The 21,441-nt window shown below is 38.2% G+C and overlaps 2 protein-coding genes across 7 annotated transcripts in view; one reads left to right on the top strand and one right to left on the bottom strand.

Annotated features, from left to right (window-relative positions):
* The window catches only part of LOC143275945 (coiled-coil-helix-coiled-coil-helix domain-containing protein 5-like), a 9,914-nt gene extending 2,855 nt beyond the window's left edge, over positions 1-7,059 (top strand). Inside the window, exons 3-5 of the mRNA XM_076580292.1 lie at positions 1,440-1,580; positions 3,565-3,719; positions 5,242-7,059. Coding sequence (XP_076436407.1) covers positions 1,440-1,580; positions 3,565-3,719; positions 5,242-5,276 — 331 coding nt within the window. The 3' untranslated portion in view covers positions 5,277-7,059. The remainder of the gene's footprint in view (positions 1-1,439; positions 1,581-3,564; positions 3,720-5,241) is intronic.
* A 646-nt stretch (positions 7,060-7,705) lies between these two features.
* LOC143276236 (pre-B-cell leukemia transcription factor 1-like) overlaps positions 7,706-21,441 on the bottom strand; it is a 51,954-nt gene continuing 38,218 nt past the window's right edge. For all 6 annotated transcript variants that reach the window (XM_076580707.1, XM_076580705.1, XM_076580711.1 and 3 more), the window contains one exon: positions 7,706-19,903. In XM_076580707.1, the coding sequence (XP_076436822.1) occupies positions 19,901-19,903 (3 nt within the window). In that variant the 3' untranslated portion in view covers positions 7,706-19,900. The remainder of the gene's footprint in view (positions 19,904-21,441) is intronic.

Raw genomic sequence — 21,441 nt, 5'->3', positions numbered from 1 at the left:
CAATCCTGCCTCACCTCTTCTTCTTCTTCTTCTGCGTTCACTCGTATGCACACGAGTGGGCTTCTACGTGTATAACCGTTTTTACCCCGCCATGTAGGCAGCCATACTCCGTTTTCAGGGGTGTGCATGCTGAGTATGTTCTTGTTTCCATAACCCACCGAACGCTGACATGGATTACAGGATCTTTAACGTGCGTATTTGATCTTATGCTTGCATATACACACGAAGGGGGTTCAGGCACTAGCAGGTCATATATTGACCTGGGAGATCGTAAAAAATCTCCACCCTTTACCCACCAGGCGCCGTCACCGTGATTCGAACCCGGGACCCTCAGATTGACAGTCCAACGCTTTAACCACTCGGCTATTGCGCCCGTCCTGCCTCACCCTTTCTCCCAAGTTTGACTGAAAAATCAAACTGAGCATCTAGTCATTTGGATGAGATGATGAACCGAGGTGCCGTGCGCAACACACACTTGGCACACTGAAAAAGAACCCATGGCAACACAAGTGTTGTCCTCTGGCAGAATCTTGTAAAAGATATCCACACTGATAGGTACACAAATGTGTATAAACAAGCACTCAAGGCCTGACTAGCATGTTAGTTTATGCTGCTGGTCAGGCATCTGCCCAGCAGATGTGGTGCAGTGTATGTAGATTTGTCAGAATGCAGTGATGCCTCCTTGAGAAAGTGAAACTGGAACAGTGTGTGTGTGTGTTTGTGTTCTCTGTGAGTGTGTGTGTATGTGTGTGTGCCCATTTGCATCTGTGTGTGTGTGTGCACGTGTGTGTGCCTGTGTATGTGTGTGTGATATGTTGTTACTTGTTTACTCTTTGCATTATATACACCATGATATATTATTGTTTTTTGGTATTACTTTTTACAGTTACTGTAAAGCTGCTAGGCAGGCATCTGCTTAGCAGATGTGGTGAGGCGTATGTACGGATTTGTCTGAACGCAGTGACGCCTCCTTGAATAACTGAACTGAACTGAACTGTAAAGCACCTTGAGTGTTGGAAGGGACTGTAAATTTCTGTTACCAGGGAGCATGTGCAGGCCCCCTTTTGTTGAATTTTCGTTTGGGTTCCCTGGTTTTTTGTAGTGAGAACCACGTGTGAATGCGCATCTCCATTTCCTTTTTTTGCCATGTCACTGAAAGGCTAAAATTTCATTGTTGAAATCGCTGTTCTGATGAAAAGATTTTGAAAATTTTCGGCGACTATTTTTGCAAGTTTACAAGATTAACTGATCTATTTATAAACTCTTCCGAAAAGTTGTCGGAACAAAAGCAGTGCACATCCACAGAAGCAGGTTATGGTTGAGGGCCATATGACCTACTTCTGACCCTGTGAATGGTGAAAAGTCCATGACAAACGCGGGCTGCACACCCTCCCTGTTATCATCATTGATATCATCAACAGCGATGATGGTGTGTGCAGGGATATTTCCATGCAGCTGGTGGAGCAGCAGTGCGGGCGCTACTTGACCATGTACGCCGACTGCCTGCAGAAGTTTCCTCACACCTGGCACCTGGACTGTCAGCGTCAGAAAGTGAAGCTGGCCAGGTGTGCCGAGTCGGAGTGAGTATTTGTGTATGTATGTGTGTGTGTGTTTGTACGAGTGTGTGTGGGGGGGGGGGGGGGGGGGGGGGGGGGGGGGGGGTGGATGGATGGGTGTGTGTGTGGGTGGTGTTTGTGTGTGTGGTGCTTGTGTGTGTGGTATTTGTGTGTGTGTGTGTGTGTGTGTGTGATTGCCCAGAAATGGGTTATTGTGTGCACTATTACATACTATGCTACAATAAAGTGGTGCTTACTAAATTTTTTTTGAAACATCTATTTGACATCGTTAACTTTTTTGTTTGTTTGTTTTTCTTACTTGTTTGTGTTTCAGAACTACAATCATTCAGATAAAAACAGTGTGAGAAGCAGTTTGCAATGCTTCAGCGATTTCATATGTGTGAATGTGTGTGTGTGTGTGTGTGTGTGTGTGTGTGTGTCCCATTTCCCAGAAACAAGTGATTGTGCAAATTACATTAACCCCTAGGCTGCCTATATGACGAGATAACTCGTCATGGCAAGCATGTACACTTCGCTGCCACAGTGACAAGATAACTCGTCACCGAAATATTCTGACTTTTCCCTGCTTTGCATTCAGTTCGTTGACAAAAATGCTGGTAGCTTTAGCTTGGTTAATCTTTCTGGATTCTATTCATAGCTAGAAACCCCATCTATGTCATGAGGCAGTCCTTTATTTGAATGTTTTGGTTGGGTTACTGTCCCAGTGTTTGCCTGGCTCCTCTTCTCGCTCGCTCAACAAAAAGTCGGACTGACGCCGTGCTCAAGGCATGCAATCGTAGCTAACTAAATCAACAAATATTGCTTTCTTTTGCTGATGCTCAGAAAGAATTGAAGCGTAAACTCAAAGAAGACAGTGATGAACATTTATAGGACGATTCGATAGAAACTAAAGGGAGCAATCAAGAGAGTGGCCAAGATACGACTATCAGTGAGTGATGCCGGCTGTGCAAACCTTAGCAGACGACACAAACTAACCAAATTATTAGCGGACAGTGTGAGCGATTTTCTTGGCACTCAGCCAACGCAGTCTGATGAGAACTGGAAAAAGTAACTGTGTGAGAGGGGTGAAGAGGAGGGGGGTGGAGACTGAGGGGGCGTGGCCTCTCATCCACATTATCACTTGGAGAAGTCACAATGCATTGTATATCTATCTCTTTTTAATTTTTTTTATTGTGGTTGTTCTAGTATGGTTTTGTGTATGCAGATAGCCATTTGTCCAGAAAATATGATATTTTAGTGCAAATTACCTGACTAATGTTTGTAATGAACAAATTGAAAACATGACAAAAACAAAACACTGATTTCAAAACAACAGCATGTCACTAAAATATATATATAATGGGAAAACATCATGTGTTTTGTGTTCTTTATTCATTTACCTTTCAGAAAATTTACTTTTATGGGTCTTTCTCCAATAACAAATAGCACAGAATTTTTTGAAAATTTATACAGAGCAGAATTGAGAACCTTGCTGGACCTCAGGAACCTCTCCTTTCAACTGTGAAGAGACGCAAGCTGATATGGTTTGGACACAACACTGGACACACCAGCTTGTCCAAAACAATCATGCAAGGCACCATCGAGGGCGGGAGAAGAAGAGGAAGACAGTGGAAGAACTGGCATGAGAACATCAAACAATGGACCGGACTCCACACACGTGAGCTGCTGCCAGCGGCTGCCGACAGAGACAGATGGAGAAGGGAGGTTGCGTCTGCGGTCCTCAGGCTTCCCCCAACGACTACTTTAGTAGTTATGGGCCTGAAGAAGAAGAAGAATACCCGTTTTTTGTGAAAAAACCCTGGCAAATAGATTTCACTTAAATCTTATTTTCCTGGCAGCGAAAGGGTTAAGCTGCAACAAACTGAAGCTGTCCGCATTTCTGTTTAAACATTCATGGATCTTGGTTAACTTTTGTAATTGTTGTTGTTTTTGTTTTTTGCATGTTTTTTTAATCACCTGCTATTAATTTATCATTTTTGTATTTCAGACCCACCATAGTGAAGATAAAAACAGAATGTGAGAGGCAGTTCGCGGTGTATGAGCGGTGCATGAACGCCAACCCCACAGCCACAGAGCAGTGTCTGGAGGACTTTGAAGACTTCAACAAGTGTGCCCAGCAGTTCATACCTCCACCGTCTTCAGGTGATGTATCGTTTTGCATGTGTGTGTATATGTGTGTGTGTGTGTGTGTTTCCACGTGCGCTGAAGGGTTTTGAGGGCAAAAAAAGAGGCAAGGTGGATTTGTGTGTGTGTGTGTGTGTGTGTGTGTGAATGCAAGTGAGTGTGTGTTTGGATGTGAGTGTGTTTCTGTATGCTTGGTGTGTGTGTGTGTGGTGTGTATTTGTGTATGTTTTGGTGGGGAGAGTGTTTGTGGGTATGTGAGTGAGAGAGAGAGAGAGAATCTGGGTGTTGACATTGTTTTGAATGTATGTGTGTCTGTGTGTTTCCACATGTGCTGAAGGTTTCTGAGGAAAAAAAGAGGCATGGTGGATTTGTGTTCTTTCTTTAACATCTTTTCACTTTGTGTGATATTAGATGTATCATGTGTGTGTGTTTGTGTGTTGAAGATGAGTGTGGTGGAGATGGTACTGAAAGAGGGATGTGCAGAGTTATGATAAACTAGAACAACTGAAGCAACAATTCCTAAATATCTGTGAAACAGCAGTTGACAACATAATGAAAATAAAAACAGAATTAAATATCGGATTTGTGTTTGAGTGTGTGTGAGTGTGTGTGTGTGCATGCGAGTGAGTGAGTCAGTGTGTGTTTGGATGTGAGTGTGTTTGTGTAGCTTGGTGTGTGTGTGTGTGTGTGTGTGTTTGGTGGGGAGGGGGGTTGTGTGAACATGTGTGAGTGTGTGAGAGAGAGAGAGAGAGAGATGATCTGTGCGTTGACGTTTTATTTTGCATGCTTTTGTATGTGTGTGTGCGTTTCCATATTTGTGGGTATATGTGTTTGGTGTGTGTGAGTGTGTGTGTCTGTGTGTGCGTGTGTTGAGTGAGTGTGTGTGTATTGGTGGGGAGGGGTGTGTGGGAATGTGTATATGGTGTGTGTGTGTGTGTGTGTGAGAGAGAGAGACAGACAGAGAGTTGTGTGTTGGTGTGTAGTTTTGCATGTTGTGATACATATATGTGTGTGTGTATTTGCATGTGCGCGAAAGGATTCTGATTTAAAAAAGAGGCATGATGGGTTTGTGTGTGTGTATGACTTGACTTGACTTGACTTGACTTCATTTATTGTCATAAAATCCCGAAGGATTAATAGACACAACAAAGAACAAAGGGAACAAAGAAATCAACAGTCATCTAATACGCATGCACTGAAATACATAGATGGCGAGTGTTTTTTGACAGTCATCGCAGGTGAATAAATCACTTGGTTTTAGGATATTGTGTGTGTGTGTGTGTGTGTGTGTGTGTGTGAATCCATGTGTGTGTTATGTTCTGTGCATATGTGTTCGAGACTATTTATCTTTTGTGCACACTGTACTCTTTCTTCTTTTCTGAAATCACACAGCAAGATACTTGTTTGGTTCCAAGCAAAACACACACACACACACACATATGTGTATATATATATATGTGTGTGTGTGTGTGTGTGTGCATGTGTGTGTGTGTGTGTGTTTTGCTTGGAATCAAACAAGTACCTTGCTGTGTGATTTCAGAAAAGAAGAAAGAAGCAGAAGACAGTTCCAGGTGACGAAGGATCTTGACCACCAAATCATCTTTCATTGGTTTTTTATTTACCTGTTCGGGTTTTTTTTTGTTTTTGTTTTTGTTTTGTTTTTTGTTGTTGGTTTGTTTGTTTGGGTTTAAAAAAAAATAAATCAGTTTCATTTATTATGTGTTGATTTGTCATGATACGAAACTTTGGAATGTTAGACTTTTTTTTTTTTTTTTTTACAATGGAAAGTATAAAGCAGAAACAAATGTCTGTATGTATTTCTGTCAAGATACAAAACTGTTGTATGATGGATTTTTTTTTTTTTTAAATATTAAATAAATGGGGAAATCATTTAGCAGAGACAAGTTTGAAACAGTTCCATTATATGTTACTTTCTTTGTCTTGATTCTAAACTGTGGTATGTTAGAGAGATAATTATAAAACGAAAACTGGAGAAGTGGATGGGTGTGTGGGGGGAGGGGGAGTATTAAAGCGGAACTGAAGGCCATGTACATGTGTTTTTTGTTGACACAAAACTGTGGTATGTTAAGTTTTTTATGTGTGTGTGTTTTTTTTTCAAATGGGGCCATTTATATAGCAGAGACTGTCATGTTTGTAGAAGTGTGTATGTGTGTGTGTGTTTCTGTTTTGAAGAGCAAAAGTCTTGTGAAATTAACTCTAACAAACAGACCTGTACTCTTGTAGACTAGTCATTGTGAGACTGCCATGTTGATAGAAGAGAGTATCTGTACAGCTAAAAATATTATTTAATTTTATTATTTTTCTGTTGACGCATCACTTTTTTAACTTTTCTCACTTTTCAACCCTTCTTTTAATTCTTGTGGAAAAAGCATAGAAATTAATTATTATCAGCTGACAGAATTGTGCAAATTGTTCTCATGGGAATGTGTTATTGTCTTTTGCAAAGGAAAGTTTTGGTTGAAAAAGTATGAAAGAGTCTTTTATGGTTACTATTGTCTCTTGGAAAGGAAAATGGGTTCCACGAAGTGTGGAAGAATATTCCCAGATCAGCAGTTGCATTTTGGAAAGGAATGTTTTGGTTATTGAAGTGTGAGAGGATCTTCCATGATTATAATTGTCATTTGGAAAGGAAAGTTTGGTTAGAGTATGAATCTTCCATGGTTGTTTTCTTACCTTTCTTTTGACATCTTTTTCTTGTCTTTCCTCTTTCTCTCTCAATAGCCGAGTGGTTAAAGCGTTGGACTGTCAATCTGAGGGCCCCGAGTTCGAATCTCAGTGGCGCCTGGTGGGTAAAGGGTGGAGATTTTTATGATCTCCCAGGTCAACATATGTGCAGACCTGCCAGTGCCTGAACCCCCTTCGTGTGTATACGCACGCAGATCAAATACGCACGTTAAAGATCCTGTAATCCATGTCAGCGTTCGGTGGGTTATGGAAACAAGAAACATACCCAGCATGCACATTCCCGAAAATGGAGTATGGCTGCCTACATGGTGGGGTAAATAAACAAAACGGTCATGCATGTAAAATGTTAAATGTTTGTCTGAGTGTGTAGTTGTGTGTGCCTGAAATCTGATTGAATGACACAGGAAACGAATGATGAGCGACCGATGGCAGTCGTCAGTCGGCTCTACCCAGGTAGGCAGCCTGTTGTGTAAATGACTCTGTGTGTGTAAAGCACTTAGAGCTTGGTCTCCGACCGAGGATATGCGCTATATAAATATCCATATCCATCCTGTCCATCTCACCCTGTCTCTTTCTTTCTCTTGATTTGAAATGAATGTAAAAAGGGGACTTTCATCATAGACTTCGAGTTTGATGGCAGATACTGACCACATCAAATGGTGCAAGTTATTGTCATATACTGAGATCACAATATACTTTGTCATATCTTTGCAGTTTTCATGTGTGATACCAAAAATATCCCTCTCCTCCAACATTCACTCATGACTTGCATTACACAGTACACATCCTTTCATGCACACACACACACACTCACTAACACACATCATTCATTTTCATGTAGAAAAGCACCATCAGTAATGGGCTCAATGGTTGAATGGTTTTAACAGTGGACTTTCAATCTTAAAGTCCTGGGTTTGATCTCACAATTGGCACATGATGGATTGAGGGCAGATTTGATTTTTTCTGATCTCCTCAGTCAACATGTGCTGACCTGCTAGTGCCTTAACCCCCTCCGTTTGCAGACACTGACAAATATGGACATTGAAAGTCATGTGATCAAAGTCAGCGTTCAGTGGGTTATGGAAACATGAACATTCCCTGCCTGTTCTCCCCTGCATATGGAGTATGGCTGCCTTTAAGGTGGAGTACAAATTGTCATGCATGTAAAATCTCCCTCAAAGATAGCAGTGAATATGGGACAAGCATAGTGGGAAAGCAGAAAGACAGCATCACCAATAACACCTTGCTGACACGCATACACCTTTAGTGCATTGAGCTCTCCAGACAGAAAATGTTGATTTTTTCAAATACATTACTTTATTCCCATATTTGTGTACAGAAAATGTACACACACGCACACACATACAAATGCATCAATGTCCCTCCCTGACCAAAACTATCATCAAGAAAGAGAGAGAGAGGAGAAAAAAAAAAAGACGGACAGAGAAAGACATAAAAAACATATGACCATATAAGATGTACTTCAGACTTCTGTCACAAACATCCCTGACCAAACCTATATATGTATATGTATATATGCAATAAAACAGTCGCCCAAAATGCATTTTAATTCTTGTGGACAAACAAAACAAAAAAGCATCTGACACAGGTACAACAAACAGCACTGCAGATAGCTTTTATTCGCATGGAGTGTACAGAACTGAAACAGCCATGAAAGAATGGGGCAAATTCCTACCACAACTAAAACTTGAGTCTGTGGGATTAAAGTCGAGTGCATATGTGCTTGATTTTTTTTGCTTATTTTGAATTGAAAACCGCAACAATAAAAACATCCAGTTCATCTGCAATTTATTTCTTAGCCTTCAATCAATAATTATAATAAAAACTTCCTGATTCTCTATAGTTTATTTCTTGGCCCTTTTAGAAAATTATGATGAGAAACACTTTCAGATTATCTACAGTTTATTTCTTGGACTACAGCTGAACATTATGTATATAAAATTATCAAACCCATCTTCAGTTTACTGGAACTGCAGTTGAAAATTGTTTAGCGTATGTATGGTGTATTGGATTGTATCTATGGTTTCTTGGATTGCAGCTGAAAATTATGTTTATAAAAATATCAAATTCATCCAAGAATAATTTCTTGGATCACAGTTGAAAATTACAATTATAGAATCGTCTAGATTTTAAGAATGTCCACCTTATCTGCAATGTATTTCTTGGACTGCAGTTTGGAATAACGATCACAAAAATATCTCTCATTTATAATTCATTTCTTGGGCTGCAGTTGAAAATTACGGCTACAGAATCGTCCGTTTATCTATGGTTTATTTCTTGGACAGCAGTTGAAATTACAACAACAAAAAAAAACAACAAACAAAAAAAAACCCAACAACCTCCCAGTTCATCTGTGATTTATTTCCTAGACTGCTGTAGAAAACTTCAATCATAAAAATGCCAAATTCAACTACGATTTATTTCTAAGACTGCAGTTGGAAATTTTGATAATAAAAATGCCAAACTCATCTACGATTGATTTCTCGGACTTCTGCTGAAAATTACAACCATAAAAAGTAGGCACAACTTCCTGTGCGAGATGATGAACCTTGAAAAAACGGTAAGGTCATCACTCTTGCACCATTACGAAGGACCATATTGACCAAATTCAGTCATAAAAAGTTTTTCGCAGCATGAAAGTATCAGTTTACAGAACATCGAGTGCAGTTACACAAGACTGGAACCCCCAATGATGTGCACAAAACGGAAAACATAGCAGTCATCGTCACTTGCACTGTCCCTGCATGGTGTCTTAACACAGTCATTGGTTTTTCGGCATTCATCCACAACTGTGATGGAGTATACAACAGTAAGTTTGTCCCATATTTATCAGAGATAATTGTGCGATTAACTGAAATATCTGCGCACAAACGGGTATAATCCGTGATTAATTAATTATTGACCGATGCACAAAATGGCATGCAGCATTTGCTTGATGGCGTTTCAACTGCAGTGTCTTTAGAGACCAGAAACTCACAATAGAAAACTCATTTTTCAAGTACAACATTTAACAAGTGTGCCCTCTACAAATTGCCACAGGGAAACTGGATGCAGAGGAAGAGAGAATGAGAGGGGGAAGAGTTACCATTTGGAATGGAGGATTTTCCTCTGACAATCTCAAATCCTTAAGTTTATATTGTCAGCAAAAATATCTGTAAAAAAAAAAAAAAAGGTGAAATATTTTGGATCTCTCTGAAACCCCCCCCAAAAGAAACAAGAAAAGAAGTGACAAATTTCTGTTCCAAAATGTTCCACACCACCCTCCCTTTCATCAGTTTTTATCATCTCACTTTCTAACATTTTGCATGGTATTGTTTTCTTGGAAATGAAAAAAAAAAAAAAAGAGATGAAAAAAAATGCCAACATGAATTAATACAATAATGAAAAATATTCCACTGTACAATTAGAAAGTGATGCCTAAAAAAAATCAGCATGAAACTGGGGGTGGGGGCGGAGGGAGGAGAGGGGGCAAGGGAGGGGGATCTACAGAATTACTGACACACAACACTGAATTACGGGCCTTTGCTCCAAAATAAAACGGGAGAGTCACTGGAGGTTGGAGTGTTTTAGGGAGGGGGTGGGGGGTGAAGGTTGGGACTGGGGAGGGTAGGGGAAGTAATGGCATCAGAGTCATACCAGCAGACCTGATAACCACAGGATCAGCATGAAACGCAGGATAATGACTGAAAACACAAGCACACACATACCTCCACATTACTATTTTACGCATGTCCTTCGCCAACAGAGTTTCACCATGAAAGAAACCAAAACCACCTCTCTCCTTTTTTTCTGTAAAACCTGTGTTCAGTCATGTACAAATTAAACGAGCAGACATACATGAATGTGACGAGCATCAGTGTCAATTCTGTGCGGACTGATCCATGTATGCTAAAACCACATCTCTCTCTGGAAAGATAAATAAAGGGATAAGATGTCAGAACTTTGCATAAACCCAATGCGCTGATCAGGCCTTGAGACGAGATGATTAAATGAGCATGTTCGTGAAAGGTGTATCAAATTAGGGTTGCAATCTCTTTCTGATTCAAGCTGCAGTTTACCTTGTTAAAAATTAAACTGCACAGTTTAACTGTTCTGTTTCAAATTTTTCAGCTCTGTCTTCGCACAACCTTTGTTTCTTTTCCATCTGTGGTTGTTTTAATGACTCAGCTTAACTGTTTTGTTTCATTTTTTTTTGTTTTGTCACAAAACGTACTTTTTCTTTCCAACTGATGTACTGACAGTCTCGTACTTTACATTGTTTGTTTTGTTTTGTTTTTTGCAGTTGTCTGAGAAGTATCAAATGGAAATGACACTATAAAACAAAGTGCATAAATGCATGAATTTATCTGCACTGATAAAATCCAGCAAATATCCCCCACCTCTGAAAGTGGTATGTGGCTGCCTAAAAGTTTGAAATGGTTATACATGAGAAAGATTACCCACGGAACAAGTAAACTGAGCAAGATGCAGAAGAAATATAACAAATGAGGGACATGCACTTATAATATTTAATATAATTGATCAGTATTGATGTTGTCAAGAATTGAATGGTCAAAAGTTTTCATTTCTTAAAGAATGTCGGTTAACACACAATACTTCATCCCATCCCATGTGTATTAGATACACTAACACATCTTCAAATTTCAGTTGTTCTTCATCAAGTATAAAGTCTAAAAAAACAAAACAAAAATACTACTAAAGCTCGATATACATTTATAAAATTCTGTTATCTAAGAAATTTTATCCAAACCTGTTTCTCTTCCAAAAAAACAGAAGGAAAAAAGAGACATGGAAACAGAAAATGCATTTGTGTATTTTTTTAAATGGTAAATTAAAAGCAAAATTTAACAGAACAACACAAATATAATTCTGTAAACAAGTGTAGGTCATCAACAGTTAAAAAAACAAAACAAACGCTACACACAACCCAAACCCAGTCTGTAAATCTGCTCCCAATATTCATTTCTTCATTAACATATTTTTAGGAACTGTTACTATTTTGGGGGGTACAGGGAATGACATGAGGGCAACACACACACACAAAGTAAATGTGTATACGATTTCCGCTCAATCCCCCAAATCAAAAAACCTTCACTATACTCCACACTAAAACTGGCTGGAATCATCAACATTTCAAAAAGCACATGGCTTACATGGAAGTGACTGAACTGCTGCTCACTTAATTTAAAAGAAAAAAAAAAGACATAAGCAGCACAATAACATAGCACCAGTTTACACATTTAAATTAGCTACTGAATTACGTCAACAACAAACTGCAATTAATTAATGAAGGAAACAAAATGTAAGAGAAATTATGAACTATGTACATTTTTGTACTGAAAGATTCTCATCCAAGAGAAACCAGAGAAAAATCAAAAGAAAACAAAATCCACTTCGGGATAATGGAGTAAATAAAACAAGCAGTGGGGTCATGTCTTCATTTCTTGTAACTATAAATAATTCGCGCAGGTCATGGTAAAAGTATGTAATAGTTAAAAACGTAACAGTAATAAATAGAAACAGCTCATCCACCCTGAGTGAAAGCAGTCCTCAAACTCGCCGGTTACTATTTCACGATTGCCAGAAACAGTTTACAATTTTACCGTTCTGAGCAACAATTTACGATTTTACCATTCTGTGCAACAACATGAAAGCTTCAACAATCACCCCCCTTTCCCTTTCCCTCTGTTCTGGACCGGTTTTCCCTTCTGCATACCATGCCCCCAATATGTGCTCCTTAAGCCTCCAAAAATGTACATCATTGTATAATAATACTGGCATTATTTTGGGTGGTCTGCACAGTCAGTAACCAATCATATGATGCGGCCAAGAGCGATATTCATGATAATCGAGTTCACTCACTTTGCTCAAGATGCAAGACAAAGAAAGAGGGAAGACAAGAAAACTGTTTCTGTGAGGTTTTTTTTGTTTTGTTTTTTCCCCTCTTTTTTTTTTTGCTGCCAACTTCAGAACCAGCAATGTGAACTGTAACAGTGAACTGTTGCAACCTTTCTTTCTCTTTAGTTTGGCGAGTCGGAAAAGTTTGTACAAGCGAGTGTATGTTCAATTCTGTAGTCAGAGACCAAACAAAATTCTGGAGGGTGTTGACAGCCTTTAGCCATTATCCAGTTATTCGTGTGCAAACATCTGTGCATCAATGACTAAAATGTACCCCCCTGAAAACGAGTATGGCTGCCTACATGGCAGGATGAAAATGGTCATGCACCAAGAAGACAACTCGTACACATGAGTAAGAGAGTTGCAGCACAAGAAAGCAGGAGAGGAACTGGCTCATAGATGTATGATCTTGGTTTACTTTAGAGTGTACATGCCGCCCTAATTAAATAAACAGAAATGGAAGAGGAGGAATTATCTGTCTACTGCAATCATAACAACTGAAGAACAACCTTTAACACTTTCTTCACTGCTCACTGATACATTAGTGGCTAATCTTCCCCATTCTGAAGTGCTTCATAATGCTTTCGACAACTGATACATTTATGGCTAATCATCCCTTTTCTGAACTGTTTCATAAATGCTTTATATGCCCTGTATTCATGCTAACATTTTCATCCTACCAAATCAGATAAATGCATCATCAGCTGTACAATTTGTAGTTCTCACTTGTGATGATTATTGATCCATCAAAAAACTTCAGCAAATTAACGATGCAAAAAAAAGAAAAGAAAGAAAAACAGAGCAGATTTTCAACATTGTAAGCTGTACAATCTGCAGTTGTGAGATGATTATTAATCAAGCATTGATAAAACAACGAATTAATCACCCAAAAAAGAAGAAGAACTTTTAACATTCGCTTCAAAGTTCAGACAGCACAAACCAGAATGCAACAGTCAAAGCAATGAAGTCCAAGATAAGAAGCACCTGTCTTGCTCAACAGCAAACATTGCTGCCTATAATCCAACCACACTGAATGGCACACATTCTAACTGCTGACAACATTCTTTTTGCAGAGTTAAGTTTCCTTATTTAAGATTGGAACTTCATATATCTGAAATGACACAGTTTTCAACCTGTACTAACACTCAGGCATCTCACACACTTCTACAGGATGATCACAGAGTACAGTTTTCTGTGTCAGTAAGAACCAATGTTACTGGATAATAGCTACTGACTTGCCGCGATCACCTGACGTTGCACCAGTTTCAAATTTGTTTTGTTAATGATAAAACAGTACAGTTATGCTCTTTTGGGGGCAAACAACTTTCAAACACTTCAGGGGACATGAAGCATATTTGGCTTGGAAGTCGCCTACCCTTGTCATAAATGAGAATGAAAGCTGCTCATGTTTTTCTGTTTGTTGGTTGTTGTAGTGTTTTGACTCACTTGTGTAAACAAAGTGAATCTATGTTTTAACCTGGTGTTCGGTTGTTTGTGTGTGTGTCTGTGTGTCCGTGGTAAACTTTTAACACTGCCATTTTCCCTGCAAATACTTTGTCAGCCAACACCAAATTTGGCATAAGAATAGTGAAAATTCAGTTCTTTGCAGTCATCTTGTTTAAAACAACATTGCACCTCTGGGATGGGCACAAAAAAAAAAAAAAAATTGGGGGGGTTCAGAAAATTTTGAATGCTCCTGGACTCATTCAGAGTTCTGCTGTGCTTATTCTGGCAAAGCTATACAACTAATTCAGATACCTCCAATTTTCCGTGGAAAAGTTGGACAAAAAATTCTTTCACACTCATATAATTTTCCCCCAGGCTTTTTGTGACAGTTGTATCATTGCCTTTCACACACTATTAACAAACTATGTGATCTGAAAACACTTGACGCTCCAGCATTACAGACTTTCAACTGAAAACAAAAGTCCTGGTGCATTCTTTTATGGATATCTCTGCTTACATACTTGATCTGACAACAAATTCTCATCAAACAAATAACAAATACCCCCTTTCAAGCACTTTGTCTCCTCACAAGATTCACTACTACATAAATAAATACATTGTTCATTGTTTACTATATTTGTCTTCAACCATTCAGTTTTTTCTAAATGCCTAAGTATGTACCTGAATTAAAAAAACAACAAAAAACCCCAACAACACTATATTAAAAACACATCTCTATTACATACTTCACAAGAAAATACTGTCACGTTTCTAACTTTTAACTGAAAACAAGAATCCTGTTCTAATTTCTAAGGTTAGTTTTGCTTACATATTTCAACTGACAACAAATTCTCATCAAATACCAACTGCTGCTTAATAACAAAAAAGCTTTATGCTATGTTGCACTTAAGTTTGTTTTTTTTTCCACAAAGCTAGCCAACCTGTGAAGAAGAACAAAGCACATGTGACTGCCATGAAGGGGAAAAACAATCAACCAATTATTAGAGAGCTCCCATTTTTCATTAATCAACCAAATGTTGTTAAGGGCACTAATTTCATTTAAAAATCTGTATCTTCAGCATCTTATCAGCATTTCTGTGTCATGCAAGAAGACAAAAAAATTAACTTAAAAAAAAAAGAAAAGAAAAAACAAAGAAATGGAGAAAGGGAGCAAAGCTTGTACAGGAAGTGTCCATATGATGGTCATACTATTCATTAAACATTCTGATGACATGACAGCCAACAATGATGATGACGACGACGATAACGCAATCTCCCAGAAAAAAAAAAGCTTGGAAAACTTGACGACAACAAGCAATGGCACATACAAATTCTTTTGGAACTGGCCACACACACCGATTACAATATGGTTACACACCACCAAACATTAAGCACAAGGTGACAAGCAAAAGAGATGTGATGGCCAAATTTATGCCCCTGTCAAATCTGCCCCTCCCCAGGCTGTTCACTTTCCCATCCATGCAAAGATGGCAGATTTTCTGCAAGCTTTACATATCCCATAAGAATTGAACTTCACAATCCTAACAGCTGGTTGGGTAACCTGAACAGGCAATCCAAGACAAGATGTCATCACCATTCCCTTCTCTAGGCTGGTAATGATAGTACCCTTTATTCCAATGAAGACTTATTTTATTTTATGCATCTCTAAACTAATCATTCCACAGATCTTTTTTTCCTCTAACAAAACACATATTCAGGGGTATGGAAAAGTCTGGCGTGAAAACTACCAGGGGCAGATCTAGCCTGGGGCAAAAATAATGACACACACAATGATTCTGTACACTTTGAATGAAATCTGTCAATTTCTATTTACATTTGAGGCCATTTTTGTTCTTTTGACAATCTTAATAACGACCCCCAAAAAATATTGGCTATAATTTTGTGGTTCATTTTGATTTAAAACAAACTTTAAAAAAACGAAAGACTCAGATTTTGTAATAATTCTTCACAAATCCCTCATCCAAACACTTGTCTATGTTTTTGCCTGTGCATGTGAGTAACCTTGCTGAGCAATTCAAAAGACTGAACAAAAGAGACAGAGAATGAGAGAAAATCTTTGCCAATGCACACTTAAAGCACTGATCTCCAGTTACTTGACATGGATTTGAAAAGTACTGAACACACTTCAGAATTGTTTTTCAAAATGAAGATAAACTTTTGAAACAATTCTAAATATTGCCCTCACAACAGTCAGAATCCTTTTCATAGTCTGAATGGAAACAGCACTCATCTTTAACAATATGTTGCCCCCAAAACATCTGAAAACAAGTTCATTTCAGTAAATCCAACTTTTTGAAGTACCAGCATTTCTTGAAGCAGTGGATGAAAGAAAAACAAAAATGTACAAAATGTTCGCAGGTCTCTTTTGGCATCTAATCATGTATGATAATAGAACAGGATATTTATTTCACCTACCATGATGTAAATGCCACAAACATTTCATTCGTCGTAATGTTAATGTTATTCACAAAGGAAAAAGTGTGTCCCGCACATTTCATTCAAAAAGACTAAAATCAGTAGTTGGTTTTTCATATCTATCTTTTTACCATTATGTAAAACCTGTATGTACAATTAGTTGACCTTTCCAAGCATACTTCAACTTTCTGAGCGCAACTTTCTTCTAGCTCCATTACTTTCAAAACAAAAGTAAATTTTCAATGTCTTTGATATCAGAATCAGCAAGCATTTTTGTTTGTTTGCTCTCTCTTTTTTTCTTTTTTTTTTTTAAAACTAAAAGCAGTTCTCAAAGAAATTATATCTGGAATGTTTGTATAAAAGCTAAACTATTCTCTGATTTTACCAATTGGCCAGTATCTCAATATTCATTTTCGTATTTCTCATTTAATGTGTTTCGACAACAGATGGAAGTAACTGGCCAGCTTTAGAAATGTCGGGTCTCATTATATAAGCTGACTTGCCGCATGCTGTTTTAAAACTTTTTTTTTTTTAAACTGTTGACTCTAAATGTAATTTTTTTCACATAAATGGGCTGATAAATTTCCACACCACATTCTCCTTTGTGTGTGAGTGTTTACGTGCATGCAATCATATTTCATTCTAAAAACAGTTTGCACCCAAATGTAAGTTTTTTTCCATGCAAATGACCTCTGAAAAATCTAAATCTTTTTTTCTGTGCATGTGTGTGCATGCATCATTCTTGTTAGTTATACCAGTTTATGTGTTTACATTGTTATTCACATTCAACTTTAGTATAATATCTAGCCATTACATTTATATATCTACTTTAAAATTATGGGAAAATCTTCCCATAAAACCTTGCTGCACCACTTAGTGAAGAAAATGAAAACAAATGCAAAAATGAATTAAATGGTATCACTCATCAAAATGTCTTACTGAAGTCTGTCAGCCATTAAACACTTGCATGGAAAGGAGAACAGCTATATAGAAGTTAAAAAACAACAACCAAACAAACCATTATTTTAAAAAACATACTCATGGTCACTGAAAAAACGAGCACTTTTGTAAATGGAGTTGCACTTGAGCTTGAAACAAGAACCTTTTTCATTAAGATGTCTTCACATATTTTGATCCTATGAAAACACATTTGTATTTAAACATTTATGAATCTGAGTTCAAAAATGCCAGGCCATGAAAACGATATCTGCAGAAAGCCTGTGAACTCCACGATTCTGGTCCTACATGATGAATTCCATGTGCCAGTGTTCCAATACCAAACCCATCCGCAACTGCATAAGGGGTGTTTTAATTCATATATGAGCATGTGTGTGTGTAAATGGGACACATGCATGAATGCTTACCACAGGGAGACCTGATTAAAACCGTGTTTCTTTTAATGCATCTCTCTGCTCCTCACTTTCTCACTTCAGACCTAACCAGATCAACGGCACAATTATGTTGTGCTCATTCTCTCCCACTCACCCCAACCCTTTATAAAATGGCCATTTATGTTCCTTAATGTGAGATGGGGAGTTGGGGTGGGAGGGTGAGGGGAAGTTAAAACACAGGAACTCAATTCTGTTACAATCACAGGTACCCGGGTTCTAAAATGAATGGAGAAAAAAAAGTGTGAAAGTTTGCATCAAAGGTAATGACAACTACAGTTTCATTTTGATGATGGTTTATTGCTGAACGGTTTTGACATGATGTTACACAAGTGGTCATACGCTTAGAATGTAGTGCTGTGCATCAACCATCCTGACAGCCTATTACAGAGAGATCACCTTCACTTTCAGAAACATTAACACACTGACACATACATATGTATGTGCATGCTCCGACACACATTCACACCCATGCAAATACTCACAAATGAGTACACACACATACAGCCACACTCTCTCACACAGTGTTTATTTTCACTCTGAACAAGTACTCACACATGCACACAAACTAGCACAGTGTTTATTTTCAAAGCTCCGTGATTACCGTCAAATCTTCAGAAGTAAATACCAGGAAATGGAGGGGGGGGGGGACAGGGAAGGGGGGAGCCGTGACAATCTCTCTGTTGACTGCATGAATTTCAGTTACCTTCAAACCAAAGCTTAGCCTTTTGATCTTCAAGTGTTTTTTTTAACTGTTCAAGCTGAATCCAGCTTCTTATTTACAAAATTGTACAATATCTTTGACATCTCCTTAAACCTTTATTTAAAAACTTAACTTTAATGATATCTTCATCCTTTGAAATCAATCAGTTATCCGCTTTTCTGTATTCAGGCACTTATTTATACGAGTACCAACTGATGTATTTTTGCATATGTATTATTATGTAAAATAAATCAAACAGGCTATTTGGTGCAATCTGTTTGCACACCCAGCACCCCTTGCACCCAGTGCAAAAAAGACAAAATAAAAAAAACTTCTTCGGTACTTTTTATACCTGTCTTCCCACACTGTGTGCTTGCTGAATCGGTAGGATCAGCAGCAGTGACATGAAATTGTGTACCTTGTGTATGAAGAGAGTTACCACTCTATTGTCTGTTGATTATTTACTCTCCCAGCCTCATTTTAACTCATACTGTTTCATTTAAGGTAAGATTTCCTTGCAGCCCATCCTATACCACAATATGGAATGACTGCATTCTGTATGAGCTACATCGGATATGAATACACATCATTACCATTATACATCATCATCATTATTAGCCTGATCCTCTTTTCATAAGTTAAACGTCTCTTGAAAAAATTCTGAACAATATCCTATAATGTCATGGAAAGATATAATATTAAAGAAAAGAAAGAAAAAAATGATGGGGGGTAATCAATGTTTTAAGGGGGAAATTATTATACTCTGAAGTAAGACTAATCTTCAAATATTTTATCCGCAAACAGAACTTACACTCCGCAATAGCAATGTTCACAAATACATTGCTGAAAGGTCATTATTACCAAAGTGCCTTACCACCTTATTCATTTGTACAAAATATATTTCAACTGTTTGCATCATAAAGGGGCGGAGATGGAAAAAAGTCATTCAATGTCATGAGATTACAGCGTTACAACAATACATCTAATTACACAAAAGTACACAAACACAATGAAGAAAGTCCTGAAAAACGTCTTCTTACCCCAGACAACCACAACAAACACACATGCTCACACCCACTCTCTCTCTCTCACACACACACATGCATACAAACCACAAACCAATCAACCAAGCCCCTGATACAACACAGTAACCATGTGGCACATCGCAACAAAAACAGAAAGAAAAAAAAATCCCCACAAACCCTGCCTTTTAAAACATGACATTCACCACCCTCCCCTCATCCCCCCCACCCCAACCCCCCTCAGCACAACGGCAATGCACAATAGGTTTGCTTTGGTTTCGATCTGTAGTAGTAATAGTGGTATGCAATAATATCAAGTCCATCATCAATCAGTAAATTTTCTATTAAAAAAAAAAAAAAAAATTAAAAAAAAGAAAAGTTTTCAACCAATCAGCTCCTGTCTTCCATCCTCCTCGTGTCCGTCACCAATCGTCTTTCAGGACAGTAATGACAAACTGTGTTGTTGCCAGGAGTGCGGGTTGTGGTGAGAACCCTGCCGCAGTTCATCTGGTGGTGGTGTGGGACAGGCGCTGACTCTTCTTCTCATCATCATCATCCTGCCTCCCGTCTCCTTCAGAGTTACTGGGGGAAAGAGAACAAAGGAAACTGATAACCAATACTGGACAATAGAGAATGAATGAATCAATCATTTTCATTTTCTGCAGGTAAACTTTTTCACCCAGCCCTCAAAACAAACTTTTTTTTTTTTTTTTTTTTAAAGAGAAGGGAAATAATAAGTGAACAAACAAGAGAAAAAGTATTAATCAATGACAAAGAGGAAGGAAATAAGGGAGATAGACAGAGAGAGGCAGACAGGCAGGCAGGCTGGCAGAGAAAAAGTGGGGGTGAGGGGGTCGGGGTGTGTGTGTGTGTGTGTGTTTTCCTAACAGAGAAAGAAGAAGCAAGGTGTGTGTGTGTGTGTGTGTGTGTGTGTGTGTGTGTGTGTGTGTGTGTGTGTGTTCCTAACAGAGAAAGAAGAAGCAAGGCACAAACAGGTGAGTTGGTGTTGCGGAGAGAAGCGGAATCAGAGAAACTTTCATCATCTCAGTGAGAGAAAGGAGCACAGGTATGAGAAACAAAGCAAGTATCCCAGAACATTCACCACAGTGGCTGAGCCGCCCATCGTGAAGCGCCACCACCTTGCTGAACAACAAAATCACAACAACAAAACAACCACGACAACAAAACAATCACAAGACATAAGATAAAATAAACACACACACACACACACATAATATACACTTGCACACATCAATCTAATAAACAAATAACAAGAGGTACACATTTCCCTGGAAAATAAAAAGTATTCTTCAAATACGCCTGCACACATGCGCACACTAACGTATTCTACAAATAAAAAACAAAAAGGGTGCACATTTTTCAAATGAAATGAACAGATTTAGTCCAACCTGTGGATTGTTGCAATGAAAAAATGATATGGTGATGACTGATATGCATCAGTGAAAAATCAAAGTACTGCGACATCCTTTCTTTTTAGCAGCCACAACGTTAACCCTTTCATCACCCTGTTCTGGAATGCAGTACTTTCCAGTGACAGATGATTCAGTTCTCCATCTTTTTAGCTGCTTGTTGTTTCATCAATTCTAAGGCCATTCTCTTGCAAATGTTTGTATGATAATAATAATAGAAATTATCAGTATTTTGCACAATAACCTGAAAAAGCTCTTGGCTCAATCAATGGAAGAGATTGCTTTATAAAAACATAAAGGCCGTTCTTCTCTTTTCTCCAAATATAACAAGCACTGGCTCTGAACTATGCAATAGCATCATTGCTGCCAAGTGGGATTTTTAAAAGTCAAATATTAACTTCACTTACACTGATTTCCAAAATGAATGAATGATAAAACTTATTTTTTTAAATCAATTTTAATTACTGGGAAAAACGGCTTTGTCATATGCTTTGCTCAACCCAACACCTGAAAACTGTGTTTCAGTAACTATTATACTGTATAAAAAGTTGTGTGTGTGTGTGTGTGTGTGTGTGTGTGTGTGTGTGTGTGTGTGTGTGTGTGTGTGTGTGCGTGCGTGCGTGCGTGCGTGCGTGTGTGTGTGTGAAATCAAAGTCAACACAACCAAAAACATTTTTTTACATTTTTTTT

Source organism: Babylonia areolata, chromosome 31, assembly GCF_041734735.1.
Source record: "Babylonia areolata isolate BAREFJ2019XMU chromosome 31, ASM4173473v1, whole genome shotgun sequence".
Lineage (NCBI taxonomy): Eukaryota > Metazoa > Mollusca > Gastropoda > Neogastropoda > Buccinidae > Babylonia > Babylonia areolata.
This window is presented reverse-complemented; position numbering and strand designations above follow the sequence as displayed.